Source organism: Halyomorpha halys, unplaced genomic scaffold, assembly GCF_000696795.3.
Source record: "Halyomorpha halys isolate HHAL.00 unplaced genomic scaffold, Hhal_1.1 Scaffold410.1, whole genome shotgun sequence".
NCBI lineage: Eukaryota > Metazoa > Arthropoda > Insecta > Hemiptera > Pentatomidae > Halyomorpha > Halyomorpha halys.
In genome coordinates this window covers 349,551-367,160 of record NW_027111460.1, presented here as the reverse complement: position 1 = coordinate 367,160, position 17,610 = coordinate 349,551, and the positions used below count along the sequence as shown (strand labels likewise).

The 17,610-nt window shown below is 30.1% G+C and overlaps 1 protein-coding gene across 1 annotated transcript in view; it reads left to right on the top strand.

Moving 5' to 3' along the window:
* The window catches only part of LOC106682387 (multidrug resistance-associated protein 1), a 73,123-nt gene that overhangs the window by 43,752 nt on the left and 11,761 nt on the right, over positions 1-17,610 (top strand). Inside the window, exons 11-27 of the mRNA XM_014423201.3 lie at positions 3,161-3,312; positions 4,561-4,698; positions 4,784-4,930; positions 6,398-6,482; positions 8,043-8,236; positions 10,347-10,523; positions 10,634-10,801; positions 11,102-11,279; positions 11,374-11,488; positions 11,606-11,696; positions 12,903-13,122; positions 14,066-14,286; positions 15,402-15,491; positions 15,564-15,654; positions 17,073-17,181; positions 17,276-17,402; positions 17,477-17,575. Coding sequence (XP_014278687.1) covers positions 3,161-3,312; positions 4,561-4,698; positions 4,784-4,930; positions 6,398-6,482; positions 8,043-8,236; positions 10,347-10,523; positions 10,634-10,801; positions 11,102-11,279; positions 11,374-11,488; positions 11,606-11,696; positions 12,903-13,122; positions 14,066-14,286; positions 15,402-15,491; positions 15,564-15,654; positions 17,073-17,181; positions 17,276-17,402; positions 17,477-17,575 — 2,402 coding nt within the window. The remainder of the gene's footprint in view (positions 1-3,160; positions 3,313-4,560; positions 4,699-4,783; positions 4,931-6,397; positions 6,483-8,042; positions 8,237-10,346; positions 10,524-10,633; positions 10,802-11,101; positions 11,280-11,373; positions 11,489-11,605; positions 11,697-12,902; positions 13,123-14,065; positions 14,287-15,401; positions 15,492-15,563; positions 15,655-17,072; positions 17,182-17,275; positions 17,403-17,476; positions 17,576-17,610) is intronic.

Here is a 17,610-nt window from a genome sequence, read left to right as displayed (position 1 = left end):
ATCGTTTTTAAACTAAATTCAAATATAAAGGAGATAGCTAGGGTTTAAATTTAAAAACTCTAATACTAAATGATAATAGAATTTTATTTTATTTTATAATATAAAAGACTCTTAATCTCAGAGCAAGTTGCTAGGCAATCAGAAACAGACACTTACTATAACTACACTTAATTAAATTAATATCTATTTTATACATGTATATATTTTTAGTATAACAAAACTAACCCAGTTCACAATCTTCTTTTCTATAATGCTATGTTCTACTCAAAATGGCTTCCAAACTTTCCCACTTCCAGCCGACGGATGTCCTCTCACCAGGCAATCCAAACTAAAAGTAATTTTCTTCTTGGTTGTCTTCCTTTTTCAAACTGTCCACTCTTGCTGGACAGAAATTGATGAGGACCTCCTCATCTTGGAAACATCCTTTCACATGCGCGCCCAAACAACGAATGAATCTCCAAAACCAAAACCTGCCTCGATGTTACATGTTAACATCGATTGTCGCACAACAGTTAGGGATTTTCGCAAATGATTTACTTTCTGAATATTATTCTTTAGCACTATTTCTTGACTTCTATATTTTCTTAAATTTTTTCAATAATGATGGGAAGAGTGATTCTGTGAAGACTGTTCAACATGGCCTTGATTCAACGGACTTGTTGACTGAAGAATACGTACCGCCATTTTGGTTTTGTTTTGAATCACAAATTTATTATGGACAATGAAAATTAGTTAGCTTGCTTTTTGGATAAACAGAACAAATGAACAATATTAAAATGATACATAAAATAAAACATATCAAAAACCCTTTATACATCAAAATATACTACTTACTAAAAAAGAGCATATTACAATATATATTATACAAAAAAAAAAAAAACAGATATTGCATAAAATATTAGGTTAAAAATGAACAGGAGATGATAATTACATGTAAAAATAGAAAAGCTGAAAACAAAGTTTTACACACTAAAAGAAGGAAAATAAGAAAGCGAGTTGAGATTAAATAAATGTCAAGAAAGAAAATAAATAAAATTAATAATAATAATAGAAAATGAGTAAAAAACAAATCAGGATCTGTTCCAGTAAATAGATATCGAAACAGCTTTTTAGCCATGATAAAGCATGTGGAGCAAAACATCGGCAAATAAATAGTTTTTAACTATTGTTTGTTTTCTTCTGACCATACCACGACCATTTTCTACATAATTATATTAATTATTGTTGTTAATAAGTTAGAGGTAGTAATGTAATATAATTTGAAATTACAAGAATTTCTATTCAAATAAAAAAGTGACAAAGTTAGGTTAATTTGACTGTATTATATGAGACCTGGGCAGAATAGCTTGCAAATTTTTAATAGTTAATGTGAGGCTGTGAAATTGTTGTTAAAATTGTCCTTGATGATATCCAGGTTGGCTATAATGTTGGACATCTAAAATACTATATAGTGTTGGGACTACATAGATATTTTGAATAATGCAATCAATTTCGAACAAGACGTCAGAAAATAGATATATTGTTACATTTTTTATTTCTCTCCAACTTTTGCAAAAGAAAATGTTTAGAATTTGAAATAGTAGGTCTGTTTTATTCTTGTCAGCTGACAGCCTCATGTCAAATGTTTAATTATGAAGTCTAAAAGTTTATTAATTGTTATATTATTTATAATTTTAAATATGAGTTATGTATAATATATTTTTATTATATATATTTAAATATGATACATTGCAAATTTATATATCATTTATGTCTCAGAGCTTTTGAGAAGGAATTCTCGGTTGTGAAAATTTCCCGTTTTCTGAAGAGCTTTTCATTTATGGATCGATCATCTACATCAAAGGTTCCCTAAAGTTTTTTTCCCAGAATTTGACGGGCTAAAAAGATATGGCAGAACCCTTATCAAGATAAAAACAAATACAAATGTTGGCACAATTATACTTAAATTGGTTGGTAATGTAGAAAAAACAGTGCAAAGTAAATGCCGAAATGCACTGTATTATAATAAATGTGTGATTTGGGAATTCTTAGACAAACATTTATTTACATAAAAATATAGATCAGATATTAATGATAAATATAAGATTAAAATATTATGGTTTTCAATTCTATTGAGGATTAAGTTAACTATTGGGAACAATCCCTAGTTTATCGTGGATTACTAAATTAAATAAACTCTGCTTTAGCAACTATTACAATTACTCGCAGTAGATTCTCTTTAGCAATGTTTTTTATATCAGGGATGTAAACTAACACTTCACTTATCCCTGGCAACACTATTTTCCCTTTCATAAATATAAAACTCTCACAGTCTCCCTGGATGCCTCTTCAGCATTGGGAATTTACTTCAATCCCATACCTATGCTAAATTTTTTTTTGTTAGTTTTTTCATAGCATCCTTCTTTTTGACATGCGGAGGGGTGTTATCCCTGGTGACCAATCTATTCTAACCATGGTGGGTGGTCAAGTTTTTCGTTTTGTGGGACCGCCACTCGATCAAAAAAGTCATTATCCCAGGCTGGCCGGATTCAAACCGGCGCCACTAAAGTTCTCAGGTAGCAAAGACCTACACCTAAATTACTGGAGCTATGGACGGCCCTTTATATCTGTTCTGAGGAACCTTCTCCTTTGGTTACCAAACTAAGAATCCATTGTTTCCCAATAGGGTCGTTTTTCTCTTTGTCTCTCCAAGCTCACTTTCACAGCCTTCTTGGCTCATTTAAACTATCATGTATTATATGATCCTCTACAACTTTTTCTAAGTTATCAAGTCATGTTTTGATGCCAGGAGAACTTTCATTTATCATATTCTAAGATATTGAAAATTTGTCTATTAAATGTAGTTTTTGCATTGATTCATTTCTGTTACAAGCATTTTTCTCTCTCCCTCAACAACTTTTAAATTTTCCTCCAGTAGTGAAAATGTTTTTTCTTCTTTTTCTTAAACAAATCTTTTTAGCTTTTTTCTTAAGCAAAATTTGTCTAGATATTGGATTAGTTGATATCAAATCAAGAACGTAATAACCAAAAAGGAGGCCAATAGCTGCTGTCATCAAAGTCTTCACTCATTTTTATAAGCTATCTATTCTAATTAACGATATCATTATAAGTAAGGGTTCAGTTAGTTTTATTGTTTAACAATTAATGTATTCTGTTTCAGGCCCCTGTGTCATCGCCGGTTTAGGTGTTATGGTCATTATGATTCCTGTAAATTCATTTCTTGTAAATAAAACGAAAATTCTTCAGCGAAAGCAAATGAAAAACAAAGATGAGAGAGTCAAAATGATAAATGAAGTACTTTCAGGAATGAAGGTTTGCAGTATTTATTATAAATGCATTTAGTGAAAATACTTTAAATGTTTTTTATATGGATGAATATAAAATGACAAACTAGCAAAAAAAATTATAATAATAATAACAGTCTTGTATTACTTTTGAAATATTTACTTAAAATAGAAAAAAAAACTTAAGATATAATATTTGGAGCCCATCACTCCCACCTTCAATAGTAGCCTTGCTTGTTTTACCTTTGAAACAGACACAATGAGTATGTTGGCCGATGTATGACATGTCACAAGATGGAATTACTAAACAAAAAATATTAAAAGACAATCCTGTTTTTTAATGTTCATCTTTTTTTTTTTTTCAATTTTAGTCACTTTTTTAACTATTGCTCGATCTAACTATCCTATGTCTCCTCTTCCCGCTTTATACTAATGTTTCAAAACTGATATAGGAATGTCACCAATTTGGGGTTATAGTGTTTTGCCGCAGGGCAATCAAAGGGAGAAAATGCACAAAAGTATACATAATACATTTCTTGTATTATGTATGTATGAACTAATAATGTTATTATTTTTAATGAAGGGTATGAAAAAAAAGGGGGAAGAGGGGTTATAGTGGAGCGGGTTTGCTGGGAAGGAATGCCTTCTAAGATTTTCTTCTAATATCTTTTGTTATGATCTTATCTTGTGAGATTGTGACATGCCGTACATCAACCAATATACTCGCTACCAGTGTCTGTTTTAAAGGTAAGATAAGTAAGGCTACCACATGGACGGGAGTGTCATATTCATGCCGTTTTTTCAATAGTTACCACTTTTTATACATAAAAAAATTGTGTTGAATGTTTCCAATATGTCTTACAAATACTGCATCAATAATTCTACTACCAATTGTGTTTCTTTCGATTGGTGAGATTATCAAATGTTCAAAAATTTGTTATCATTTCATTTCCGGCGCTATCTTTTATCTTGAAACAGACATTTACAACAAGTATGTTGGTCGATGTTGGACATGTCACAATCTCACAAGAGATCTTTACAGAAAAAATATTAGAAGGCAATCCTTCCCAACCAACCCACCCCACTAAAACCCTGAGTGATGTTCTTATATCACTTTTGAAACATTTAGGTTAAATGGGAAGAGGTAACTTAATACATAATATTTGAATCTCCTTCTTGAAGTAGTATTTTTTTCTTTTATATATTAAATTTCTTAAGTGTAACTCCCAATTCCTTACCTATATTCATAATAATGAATGTTATTCGGTTCTTTTAGGTACTGAAATTATACGCTTGGGAGTCAAGTTTCATGGATCGAGTTTTAAAAATCAGGAACAAAGAAACAAAGATTCTGAAAAAATCTGCATATCTCAGATCAGCTTCTGCATTTGTTTGGGCATGTGCTCCTTTTATGGTTAGTTATTTTCATTATTTAAATAAATCTAAAAAAAAATGTCTTCTCTCCTAAGTTAATTAATAATCTAATTTTTTTTTTTTAGGTTTCGATATTGACATTTTCTGCATACGTTCTGCTTGATGAAAGAAACATTCTTGACTCTGCAAAAGTTTTTGTTTCGATTTCTCTTTTTAACATCATGCAAGGTCCTCTAATGATGGTTCCGATGGTACTTTCCAGTGTGATTCAGGTAATTAAGTTTTTCTTTCTTTAATAGACAACAAATATTCAATTAAATTTTTAAAAATTTTCATTAGATTTTAAAACTCTAATTAAGAATCTGAGATTATTTATTTCTTACAATTTGTGTTTCCTGAGATTTCACTAAAAATAAAGGACAGAAATTTGAATAATGTAAGTTTGTCCCAGAAAGGATCCTATATATTTAGGGCTGTAAATGATGTCACTTCTCTCCAGCCTCCACTTCAGTGTATTCTTGTAAGACCTGTGGAAGGCTTTAGAAAATAATATATTACTTAAAGTATTTGGATTGAAAAAGGATGAGTTAATAGAATTTAGAAGGCTGCACAACGCTGAATAGAGGGAACTGCACCCAGTAAATATAATTCAGATTATAGCATCGTGGAGAACAAGATAGACGTGTAACATTGTAGGGCTTATTAATGAATAGATTCCTCAAATGTTAATAAAAACTGAACTGATGGGTAAATATCCAAGAAATAGAGTGAAATATAGATAGTCTTGACTAAAGATTGATCTGGTAGATTTAGGTTTGAATGGGCGTCGCTGGACAAAAGTATGTAGAGAGGGATTGGTAGTATTGGTGTCAAAGATTCGATTATATTTTTAAACAGGTCGTTAGATTTGATCCAAATTTGGATAAAAGTTGGGAATCAGTATAATAACAAACTTACATCAATTTTATCAAACATTATCCATTATTTATACTTACTGTGTAAAAAAGTAATTTCTTAAATATCTCTATATTTCAAAAATGGCTCGTCCCATAGATTTTATTCATAATTGCCAAATTAACATTGAAATACAGGTAAATCTGTGCCCAATAGAAGTCTGTAGGAAAAGGATAAATTCCAAGAAATGCAATTTTCAGAAAATAAAATATACGAGAATAAGGAAATAAAGTATTTAGATAGAAATAGTGGGGAAGGTATACTGAACCATGTACTTGATAACTACTTAGTAATCTAACCACCAAACGCATCTTTGAAGAATGTAATCATTACAAATTAACTCTGAACCAGTTAGAGATACCAAAAAATTTTCCAATGGCGTTGAGAAACGACAAATTTGTATTGGAAAGAGTCATTAAATTCATCCATAAGACTAACTTGATAATCAGCCTTTAATTATTATGATTATATATTTATCTTGCCTTATTTTCAAAATTAGAATAGTTACTTATCTGCTTTCCATCATCCTTTCCCAATCCTTTCCACTATTGTTACGATTATTAAACAAATTATAATTGCCTAGCTAGATAATATTTCAAATCACACGGAAATGAGTCCCACTGTTGCGGATCCGCACATCATACCAAAGGTATGATTCTGTGGAACAATTAGGCCTTACCAAAATCAAAAACCAACGGGCGTTGAAGAACAGGCTATTAAACGCCCTTTCAAAACTAACAAACAAACCATGTACTTGATTAATGTTTTTTATTTGTTTTTTTCAGGCAGCAGTATCAATAAAAAGAATAAACAAATTTTTAAATAATGATGATTTGGACTTGAATATGATTACTCATGATACTAAAGAAGGTAAGTTACCAACAATGTTTTTGAATTATTTTAATTTTTTGGCTAAAGCAGAAGACATTAAATTTACTATTAGTGTTAATTTGGAGATTTATGGTTAACTGATTCAAAAATTTTGCCACTCAGATACATTGGCCTCCATTAACCAATAAAAAATAATTTGAAATATATTATAAATTAATTAGTATATATTATACGTTGGGGAAAAATCAAGATTAAAGTGTTATAAATAACTCATTTGGCACAATTTTGAACTTAAAATGCTTACTTGAGAATTATTTGTAATTATCTTGACTACCTTTAGTTGATTTATTTATTTATTATTAAATATCCGCAAAAAAAACCTTCTGAATAACAGTAATTCCATATTTTTTTTTAATATTAAAAATATATGATCACAATAAAAACTTATCACAATATTATTATTTATATTCTAGCCTATTCTATTTTTATCTTCTCTCTAGTCACAGTATTAAAATCTATTTTCAAATATATAACTGAAAGTGCTTGTGATAATTATTTTAATAAATGGAATTTGGCCCGGGTGCGGTCAAATTAAACTCAAATAGTAATATTGTGGTTTGACCCTGACTTTGACTTCTGTCAAAACAGCCCTGACAAAGTCCTGCAACATGGGCCGAAACGTTGGCTCAAATAAAAATAGTACAAATATTACTATTTGAGTTTAATTTGACCGCACCCTGACCAAATTCCATTTATTGATACATACGGTCAACCAGCAATCTTCCAGTATCCGATAATTTTTTTAAATTATCTTTATTTGTTGTTGTTTACTTACTGAGGTCATTTCTCTCAAGGCTTTTATATATACAATATATACATTTTTACAAAAGATTTATTTTTATTGTTAACAATTGTTAAAATTGTACAATTTAAGAAGCTTTTTTTTCCATATTTTTTTAGTGAATCAAAATAAAAATTATCTTCTTTCAAGTCTCACTTAAAAACAATGTGTGAAAATTTTCACTTTTTTCTTTTCAATTATATTAGATCTATATCAACTTAGTTCTATTACATAGACTTATAATAATAATGTGAACCCTTATGGACCCATGAGGGTCATGGGTTCAGTACTTTGTAAGGAAGCACTGTTTTTTGTACCTACAAGGTGATTTTTTCAAGATCACATTCAACGGCCAGATTTTTCCCCAATTAACGTTACCCACTTTAAGATGCTGGGTGGATCTCGGGAGGGCTCCAGGGTTCAGTGAAACAGAAAATAGTTATCTACCACTGCTAGATTCAAACCCTGGTCCTTGGAGTTAGTAGCCTAGTGACTTACCACTGTGCCACTGCTCTCCCTTACATAGAATTATAGTTCTATTATATTATAATGGGACTTCTATTGCTTTTCACTGCACTATACTGGATTTACTATTTATCTTTTTTTTTTTTTTATTGTTTATTGACGATCACATGCTACAAATTATTGATAAAAAAGTTTAAAGAACTTATTTGACACAATTTTGGGTTTAAGTACCTTATTTAAGAATTATTTTTAATTATCTTTACTACTTTCATTTTATTTATATATTTTTTTAGATGAACCTTTGGTAATGGAAAAGTGTACATTCTCTTGGGGAGGTGAAGAGACACCAACACTTCGTAACCTTGATCTGAAAATAAAACCAGGCTCTCTCGTCGCTGTAGTTGGTGCCGTCGGTTGTGGCAAGTCCTCTTTGATATCAGCCTTTCTCGGAGAAATGTGTAAAATTTCAGGAAGAGTTAATACAAGGGTAAGTTTTCATACTCTGAATTTTCTTTAAAAGATTATTTTTATTAAAACGGTCCCCAATATGATCATATTAGTGATAGAATCATTGTATCAGGATCCTATTGAAGTAATCTGCTTGAATGTGAAAGAACCACAGCTATTTATTTTATAAAAGAAGTGAAACAGGAGAAAAGTCTAAGCTCACTTCTTATTGCAGCATTTATGGATGAAATTTTCAAAATCTGTTTATGAAGAATCCCTAGAACAGTGATGGGAAATCGAAACTTGATCCCAATCAAGCTCAGTTTTTCATATTTGTTAATAGCATGGTATTAATTTTTTATTTACATGTAATGGGATGAGTGTGGTTTATTACAACTATGTTGTTGGCTAAACTGCTGCTCTAAGGCAGGTGAGGGTTCCAATAACCACATTTATTTCTTTTACATATTTAATTTATGTATGATATGTATTATTATCTATTCTTTTTGGGAATTACCATTCAAAATTACAGTATAGTATTCATTATTAAAACATATCTGGAGGTGTTGACAGGCTTCCTTCAAGTGGCGGTCTCCACTTCTGGAGTTACAATGTCTTAAATCTCTCAACCGCCTTCATTGAGATAAACACCTAGATATTTGAAATTATCTATCTACTCTAGTTTTTTCTTTATTTGCTCTGATCACCCTCATTATTCTCTGTGGTTTCTTTCCTCTCCTCATACATTTGGTCTTTTCCGGGTTAATTTTCATGCTTATTGTGGCCATTTCCTCTTGAAGAACATTTATGTTGTATTGGAGATCCAATTTTAAATTGAAAAAGTAAATTGTAGCTCTCCCATCAACGGCTTAAAAATACATATTTCTTAAAAGATCTAAAATCTTCTTGTCTCCACTCATGATTTAAAAGAAGAAACACAAGAAATATCTAGGTGAGCAAAATGCTCAAATGAAAAAAAAAAAAGTCACGTCAGTACTGTACTAGTGAGAGTTATGCTCAGTCTTACAGTTGGGAGAAGGCCAGATTAAAACTGAATTGAGTATAGGTGGGGAGTTAAATGTTAAACATAAATATGCAGCAATAACATCAAAGGATTAATGGAAGGTAGACTAAATTATTAACTAAACAGATAAATTACTAGGAAAATATACACAATGCAAAATATTCAAGGCTACACCTCTCCTTGGTTAAACTAAATTCTTTCTCATTCCAGTATTCTCAATACATAACACTACCAATAACTTGGCACTCTGGTAAATAGGGATGGCAGGATTGATCCGGAGATTGGAAAACAAGTGAGCAAAGCTAATGGTGTTTTCTTCCAAATTTGCAATACTATAGTTGGTAGAAAAGAAATATCCGAGAAAGAAGTATTAAAAAAGTTCCTTAAGGTTTTCATTTGCAGAGCTGAACATTTGACTATCCTTGATAAACATATTTAAAGGACACATATCTACTGAAATGAGATTCCTCAAGGGATTAGTTGAGAAAACAAGAAGGACGTCCAGCATAAAATCATTAGAAATAATTTGAGGGTTCCATCCATTAGGAATACAACTGAGGAGTTTCAACTAAATATAGTGATTAGGAAATAAATGTTGAATGCCTGAGAAAATAAAAGTAAAGTGATTTATGGAAATAAGACCAGAAGGAAGAGAATCTAATGGCAGGTCCCAATTTGCATTTAATGGATATATTGAAAAGATAGGCACATGAAAAGACTATGGACCAAAAGAAATTTCTGTTCATAGATTGAGATGAATGGAAGAATTGGAATGAGGGAAAGTGAGTTCTATGCTGAAAGGTGCTGAAGAATTGAGTCGAGGCAAGGTGAGTTCTATGCTGAAAGGTGCTGAAGAATTGAGTCGAGGCAAGGTGAGTTCTATGCTGAAAGGTGCTGAAGAATTGAGTTGAGGCAAGGTGAGTTCTATGCTGAAAGGTGCTGAAGAATTGAGTCGAGGCAAGGTGAGTTCTATGCTTAAAAGAGCTGAAGAGTAACAGAAGAATCGGTATTAGATATTTTTATTTGGTTAATTTTTTTCATTTTGATATAATAATCATTTTATTTAACATATTTATACAATAATCTTATTTTTTTTAAACAATTAATTTTTAAATTATTTTTGTAGGGAAGTATAGCATATGTTCCTCAATTAGCCTGGATACAGAACTGTACCCTTCAGGACAATATATTATTTGGAAAGACTCTAGACAGCAAAAAGTATCATAAAGTTATTAATGCATGCGCATTGAAAAAAGATTTAGAGATGCTTCCTGGCGGGGACCAAACTGAAATCGGTGAAAAAGTAAGTCCTTTTCTTCTAAATTACACAATTTTATCAGTTTTCATATTTTACATTCAAATTATTAAACATAGACTTTTTTATTTTTATTAATTTTTAATAAATATATTTAGGGTATAAACGTGAGTGGTGGTCAGAAGCAAAGAATCAGCCTTGCCAGAGCTGTTTACGCTGACTGCGATGTCTACTTCTTAGATGATCCTCTAAGTGCAGTTGACAGCCATGTTGGGAAACATATATTTGAAAATGCCATTGGTCCAAATGGAGTACTTAGAAATAAGGTAACATATAATATAATATACTTAATTATACTTTTTATCTAGATCCATCAATTAGTCTATCCTTATAGTTCCCACCATGAAAAAGGCTACGGGCCTTAGTAAATGAAAATTTAGTGCATAAATAGAATAGAATGCAAACCAGATTTATTTGGTGTTGAAAGCCAGCACTTTCTGCGGCTACTCAGCTATCTTGCTTCTTTGAATTTATAGATATCTTTTAACAAAAAAATTTATTTATATGGTAACTAAATAAATATATTTTTAGTTTAAGGAAAAATCCCTCATTTCTGTGTTTTGCAGACGAGACTTCTTGTTACTCACAGTATTACATTCCTACCAGAAACAGACATGATTGTTGTACTCAAAGATGGTTCAGTATCAGAAGTAGGAACTTACCGTGAGCTACTTGCTACAAAAGGAGCATTCAGTGAATTCCTTATATCACATTTACATGAGATTGACAAAGAGGAACTAGACGGTATCTTATAATTATAAAAAGTCTTAATGGCATATTTCAGAATCTGAATTTATTATTTACTATGGCTATTTTTAAATTTTCATTCTGTTGACAGTGCTGGATGAAACTATTGTGGAAGAAATCATAAACACCAACCCGGAATTTCATCGACAAATCAGCAATCAAAAATCCATCTACAGCTCAAGTACATCCTTATCTTCATTGAAAAAGTAATAATTTACTGATATATTTAATATTTCTTTATTTCAACTTTAAACCATTATTCTTAGAATATATATCTATTATTAGTTGTTCTAAAAGTTTGTTTATTAATTTTCACATTTAAGGAGGAGACTTTCACAGCTTTCTGAGAAAATTGCTGCTGATAAAGCAGTACCTAAAAAATTAATAGATGAAGAGAAAGCTGAAGTTGGAAGGGTAAACAATTTTTATATTGTATTAGAAAAAAATTATTTTGCTACTATCACCACTAATAATAAAAATTTAAAAGAATAACTGCTGATCAAAATAAAAATAATAACCAATATATAAAAAAAATTAATAACCATAAACATAATCGTACTGACGGAAATAAAAAAATCTGCCAGTAAATAAAGATTAAATCCTAAGAGAACAATGAGGATCATCTTACATCATTTAAATTAAAGCTAAATCTATTCCAAAAATATTCCTTGTTTGTTAGAATTCACTGGATCTTAAAAGAAGGTTATAGACTAAGACCTTTATTATTTCAAAAGAAAGATGGTATTAGAGGGAAGGGAATTGCAGAGGATGTTCGAGAGGAAAAAAAAAGAAAGAAAAGAAAAATTGTTAACCTGATATTTGTCGCTCTTTCTGAAAGTTTCAAAATTTTCTTTAATTTTAAGTTATATTAAAGTTTTAATTTGTATTATATATAAGTAAAACTTGGAATGCATCAAATAAGAAGGCCAAGAATTATTTAGGATTGTACAATTAAGACTTACAATTTTATATGCTAAACATGAATCAACAAATTAGCGTTTTATATAAATTCAGGAATCGTCAATAAAAAAATGTTACGAGGAGAAGATGGTTGGGGGTACGGTCAAAATAAAACACAAATAAGTTGGTGTAACCTAATTAATTGTGCCAACATTTCAGCTAGAGTTTCTAGGCTCCTTCAGGGCTGTTAGCTTGAAAATCAAACGCCTCTTTTAGCCTTTTCTAGCTAACAGCCCTGAAGAAGGCTAGAAACTCTAGCCGAAACATTGGCACAATTAAATAGGTTATACCAACTTATTTGTGTTTTGTTTTGACCGCATCCCCGACCATCTTCTCCTTGTACATCATCCACGGTCATAATTAAAAAATGTTATTTATAACAAATAAAAAAACCAATGTTAACATTAAAAAAGTTAATGTTTTGACAAAATAATTAGTTAATCAGTTAATTGGTCTCACTATGGGAAATTAAATTTAAATTATAAATGCTATCTATACCTTTTACTAAAAATCATAGTTTAAGAGTCTCTTTACTTCACAATCACCAATTTCATAAATTTAATTATTAGGCTTTTAATCAGATTTACTTTTACATTTCTGAACATATACATGTTTGAAAATTATAAGTATTAATTTAATTTTTCGTTTTCCTTTTCTCAGATTCCATGGAGGGTTTATGCCAATTATTTGAGAGCTGTTGGAACATTTATGTGGGTGACCACTATTGGCCTTACAGCAGTCAATCAGGCACTTGGAATCGGATCGAACATATTATTATCTAAATGGTCAGATGACCCGGACATGGTTATAAATGGTACTCAAAATATAGAAAAAAGGAACATGTATCTGGAATTATATGGATTGCTAGGCATTGGACAAAGTAAATATATAAATTTTATTAATTAATTATTTCTATGGTTCCCATTTTGTGGTTTTTATTGTTTTGTTATTTGATTACTTTGGAGGGGGAGAGGGAGAGAAATCAACCTCAGTAATACTTTTATTCAGTTATACACAAATTAGTTAGCTTATTCTATTAAACATGGAGGACCAGAAATTATATTTTGTAATATTAATAATGATTTTTATAGTAAGAGTTGAATAAAAGATATGCAATTGAAATAATGAAAGACAAGATAAAATTCAGAAAATTTAATAATAAAAGGAGTATGGTGTTGGTTGACAAAGTCCAGTCAAAGAAAAACAAAAAAAAAAATTAAAAAAATTTAACTAGATTTGGCGTTTGGTTTTTTAGCTAACAGCCCTGATGAAGGCTAGAAACTCTAGCCAAAACGTTGGCACAATTAAATAAGTTACATCAACTTATCTGTGTTTCATTTTGACCGTACTCCCAACCATCTTCTCCTCATATTAATAAAACTATTTAATAATCCAACGGTTTGACCCACATTGCAAGGCGTCATCAGGGCCAAAAATGATACAAACAGTTTGGTGATTTTATTTTATTTTTAGCCCTGATGAAGCCCTGCAATGTGGGTCAAACCGTTGGATTATTAAATAGTTTGATTACAATTTGAATTTATTTTACTTACCTCACTCGGCTTAGAACTAGAGCCGTTAGTCAATAGCAGTGGTTCCCAACCAGTCCCCACAGACACTCTTTGTCATAAATTGGTAGTGTGGGGGGACCATGTATAGTTCAATTGCAGGTTTTGTGGTTCCTTGAATCCTAAGTGTTAGGAACCATTAGTCTATTGGATGGAGTAAAGTCTGTCTTAAAACACAGGCTTATTTATATATAATAATTAATAAATTATAATTATTATTATTATTCTATTAATGAATTTACTTAATATTTCCAGCTTTTGCCAACTTCATTTCTTCATTGACCTGGTATATTGGTGCAGTAAATGCTGGTTCATTGTTGCATTCGATGTTATTGACGAATATTATGCATTCTCCGATGTCATTCTTCGATACCACACCACAAGGAAGAATTCTGAATCGTTTTTCCAAGGAGATAGATGTTTTGGATAATAACATGCCTTTTACCTTTAAGAATTGTTTTTCATTCGTGGCACCGGTAATGTTCAATTGTATTATTTTATTAGTTGAAAGAAAAATATTGCTATTTCATGTTTCAATTTTTCTCTGTTCTTACCTTCAAATATTCCTTGCGTAGAAAAAAACTTGTTCACAAACTGTTTATTGAATCGGTTATTTTTGAAAGGGTTTGAGGGCAAAAAAAACAGGTCTTGAGCGGTCCAAAAAAACTGCCTCAACACTATAATTTAAACTCTTCAAAATTCCCAAAATTATTTCTATTATGAAACTCTTAAAATTCTAAAACAATTTTGTTCTACCCTCAGAGTACTGATTTTGCAAAAAAAATTGAATATTTGAACTTGTCTTTGAACTAAACTAATTAAAACGTTGTATATAGTTAGGAGTGTCTTTTGTATGAGACTATACCCTCCTCCCCCATAATCAGTTGTCAAAAAAAACAATGGTTATATCAATTATGTAAGGCCCACTAGACCGATCTGGTATTAAATAAATAAAAAATATATTATTGGAAGATTATTGATTGACCGTGTGTAAAGATGAAAGGAATATGGTCCGGGTGCGGTCAAGAAAAACTCAAATAGTAGAAATATACTAATTTAATGAGCCAACGTTTTGCCCCACGTTGCAGGGCTTCTTCAGGGCTATTTTGACGGCAGTCAAAACTAAAAAATAAAAAAAAAAAAAAAAAAAAAATCAACGTTGGCTCATTAAATTAGTATATTTCTACTATTTGAGTTTTTCTTGACCGCACCCGGACCATATTCCTTTCAAAAATATATTATGTTTGAACTTATGACCTTTCTAAAATAAAGAATCCATTTTTTAAAAATTAAATCTGAATGAATTAAGATTTTAAAGTTTTAATTGTATTTGATAAGATTGTTGGTACTTTTAATAAGATAATTTGAAGTTTTAAATTACCCCTTTCCAGTGGTCACTTTAGTGTGTAACAAACTGTATCATCCAACCTTAATGTACTTTCATAAGAAGTTTTACTATATCCTGTGTCTCTCATGTTGCTATTTGTTCATTATTTTGTAATTTTACTTGTAATCTAAAATGGCAACAAGTTAAATCTCTTTATTTCAATAAGTTTAGTTCTTTGACTTGATACAATATTTTTGATTACAGGTATTAGGAACATTATTTATTATTGGCTACACCACACCTACATTTTTAATAGCAGTAATCCCTATTTCAGCTCTTTACTTTTGGATACAGGTAAGAGAAATATATATAATTCAATATTTTCAAGACTAATAGCTTTTTAAACTAATTTATTATTATTTGCAGAAATGTTATATTGCTACTTCACAACAACTGAGAAGAATTGAATCTATAACGAGATCTCCAATTTATTCACATTTTAGCGAGACTGTAACTGGTAATTCTTTATTTTCTGGACTATAACGATTGATGATAGTACAGCTGTTTAACGATATTGGGAGTTTATTTTTAGTGGGTAATCAAGAGGCTTCTTAACAAGTTAGTGTTAAAGCCACCTCAATCGACTTAATATTTTTAAAGGGAAGCTTTATAGAACAAAAAGCAAACTAACTTAAACATAAACATATTTGGTGAGGCAAACAATAAAAAAAAATAAACATGAAATAAAACAAAATAATGAATATATGTCACAATAAAAGACCTTATAGACAAAAATAAATCAGCAAAACGAAATAAGAAATGAAAGAAACAAATTTAAAAAGTCTTTACTGGCTCTTTAATGCATTTAGTATTCAAACCCTTAATTAAATTAATTACTTCAATTGTATTCATAAACACAGTGGTCTGTATTATATATTTAGCAAAATCAACAGTGAATATGTAGGAGGGTCTGGTTGTTGTAATGATCAAAATTAATAATCAAGATGTATTTAAACTGCAGGTCAAACTAATACAACCTTAGCAACAGTTTCTCTCACTTAATTATTATGATACAAATATAAAATATTATACATATGCTTCTTACTAAATAAATAAAAATTCCTAAGAAAATAATACAAATAAAAATAAATGTAACTAAAGTAAACACTAATACTATTTACAAATTAATATAACTTGGCCTGCACGATCAGGTTTAACAAAAAAAAATTATTTTATATTACTGCTGCTTTAAAAGTTCTTATTTTATTGTTTCTCGAGACTGGAATCACAAATATAAATTTTGTTCCTGTAAAGAGTACAGCAGCTTACCAAAATATACGAAGCAGTCATGTGATCAGGAAAGATCATGTGGTCTGGGCATTTCCTGTTCGAAGCAGATTTATCTATTTTTCCTTTTTTCTCCCTTAGTTATTCATAAAATTCTTTAATATTATGTATTAAGAATGGAGTACTAAGTAGTAATACATTATTAAAGAAATAAAAAATTGAATTATATAAATAAAAATGAGTGATGAATATGAAGAACAAAATCTGGTAAATATATGCACACAATGAAAATTAATTAAATTTAAATTGTTGGTTATGTAGCACTATTTCTATGGATTTTTATCATCAACTACCTACGTTTTAACCTATTTTTATTTTATTTTTATAATGAAAATAATTTAAATTGAATTGAATAGCCAATAAAAGTCATATTTACACCATGATTGTCTTCCTGGAACATACTAGTTTGTGAATATTGATGTTAGGATCTGAGGAAATGTGGCTCTAGTTCTACATAAATTAGAAAATAAGACCTATTTTTTTATACTCAAAACTATTTATACCACTAAAGCCATTATTAAACATTCATTTAATTTCAAATTAAGATAGGTTTTAATTGTAAATAAAAAAAAAAATCCTTAAATGCAGGTTCTTCTGTGATAAGGGCTTATAGTGCTCAGAAGAGATTCATCAAAGAATCTGAACTAAAAGTGGACATAAACCAGTCATACTCTTATGCCAGTTTAATTGCTGGTCGGTAAGTAATTACAAATATAATATATTTTTTATTATTTTCTCCTTAAAAAGTAGTATAATAAAATTATACATTTGGTCTATTATGTTTATTTTAGGTGGCTTGGTATAAGATTACAATTGATTGGTGGTTTCATTGTTTTTTTGGCAACACTTTTTGCTATAATCAGTAAGGATTACTTGAGTCCAGGAATTGTTGGTCTTTCAATTACTTACACAATGCAGGTATCAAATTTATTATTGGTTGTTTCTTTATTATTTCGTCTATCTGATGTCTAATGTTTAATATATGTTGCCAGGTTACAATGATGTTACAAATGTTAGTTGTCATGGCAGCGGAAGTTGAAGCTAACATTGTGGCTGTGGAAAGAATTGAAGAATATTCAAAAACACCGCAGGTATTAGCTTAGTGTGAACACTGATTTTTATATAT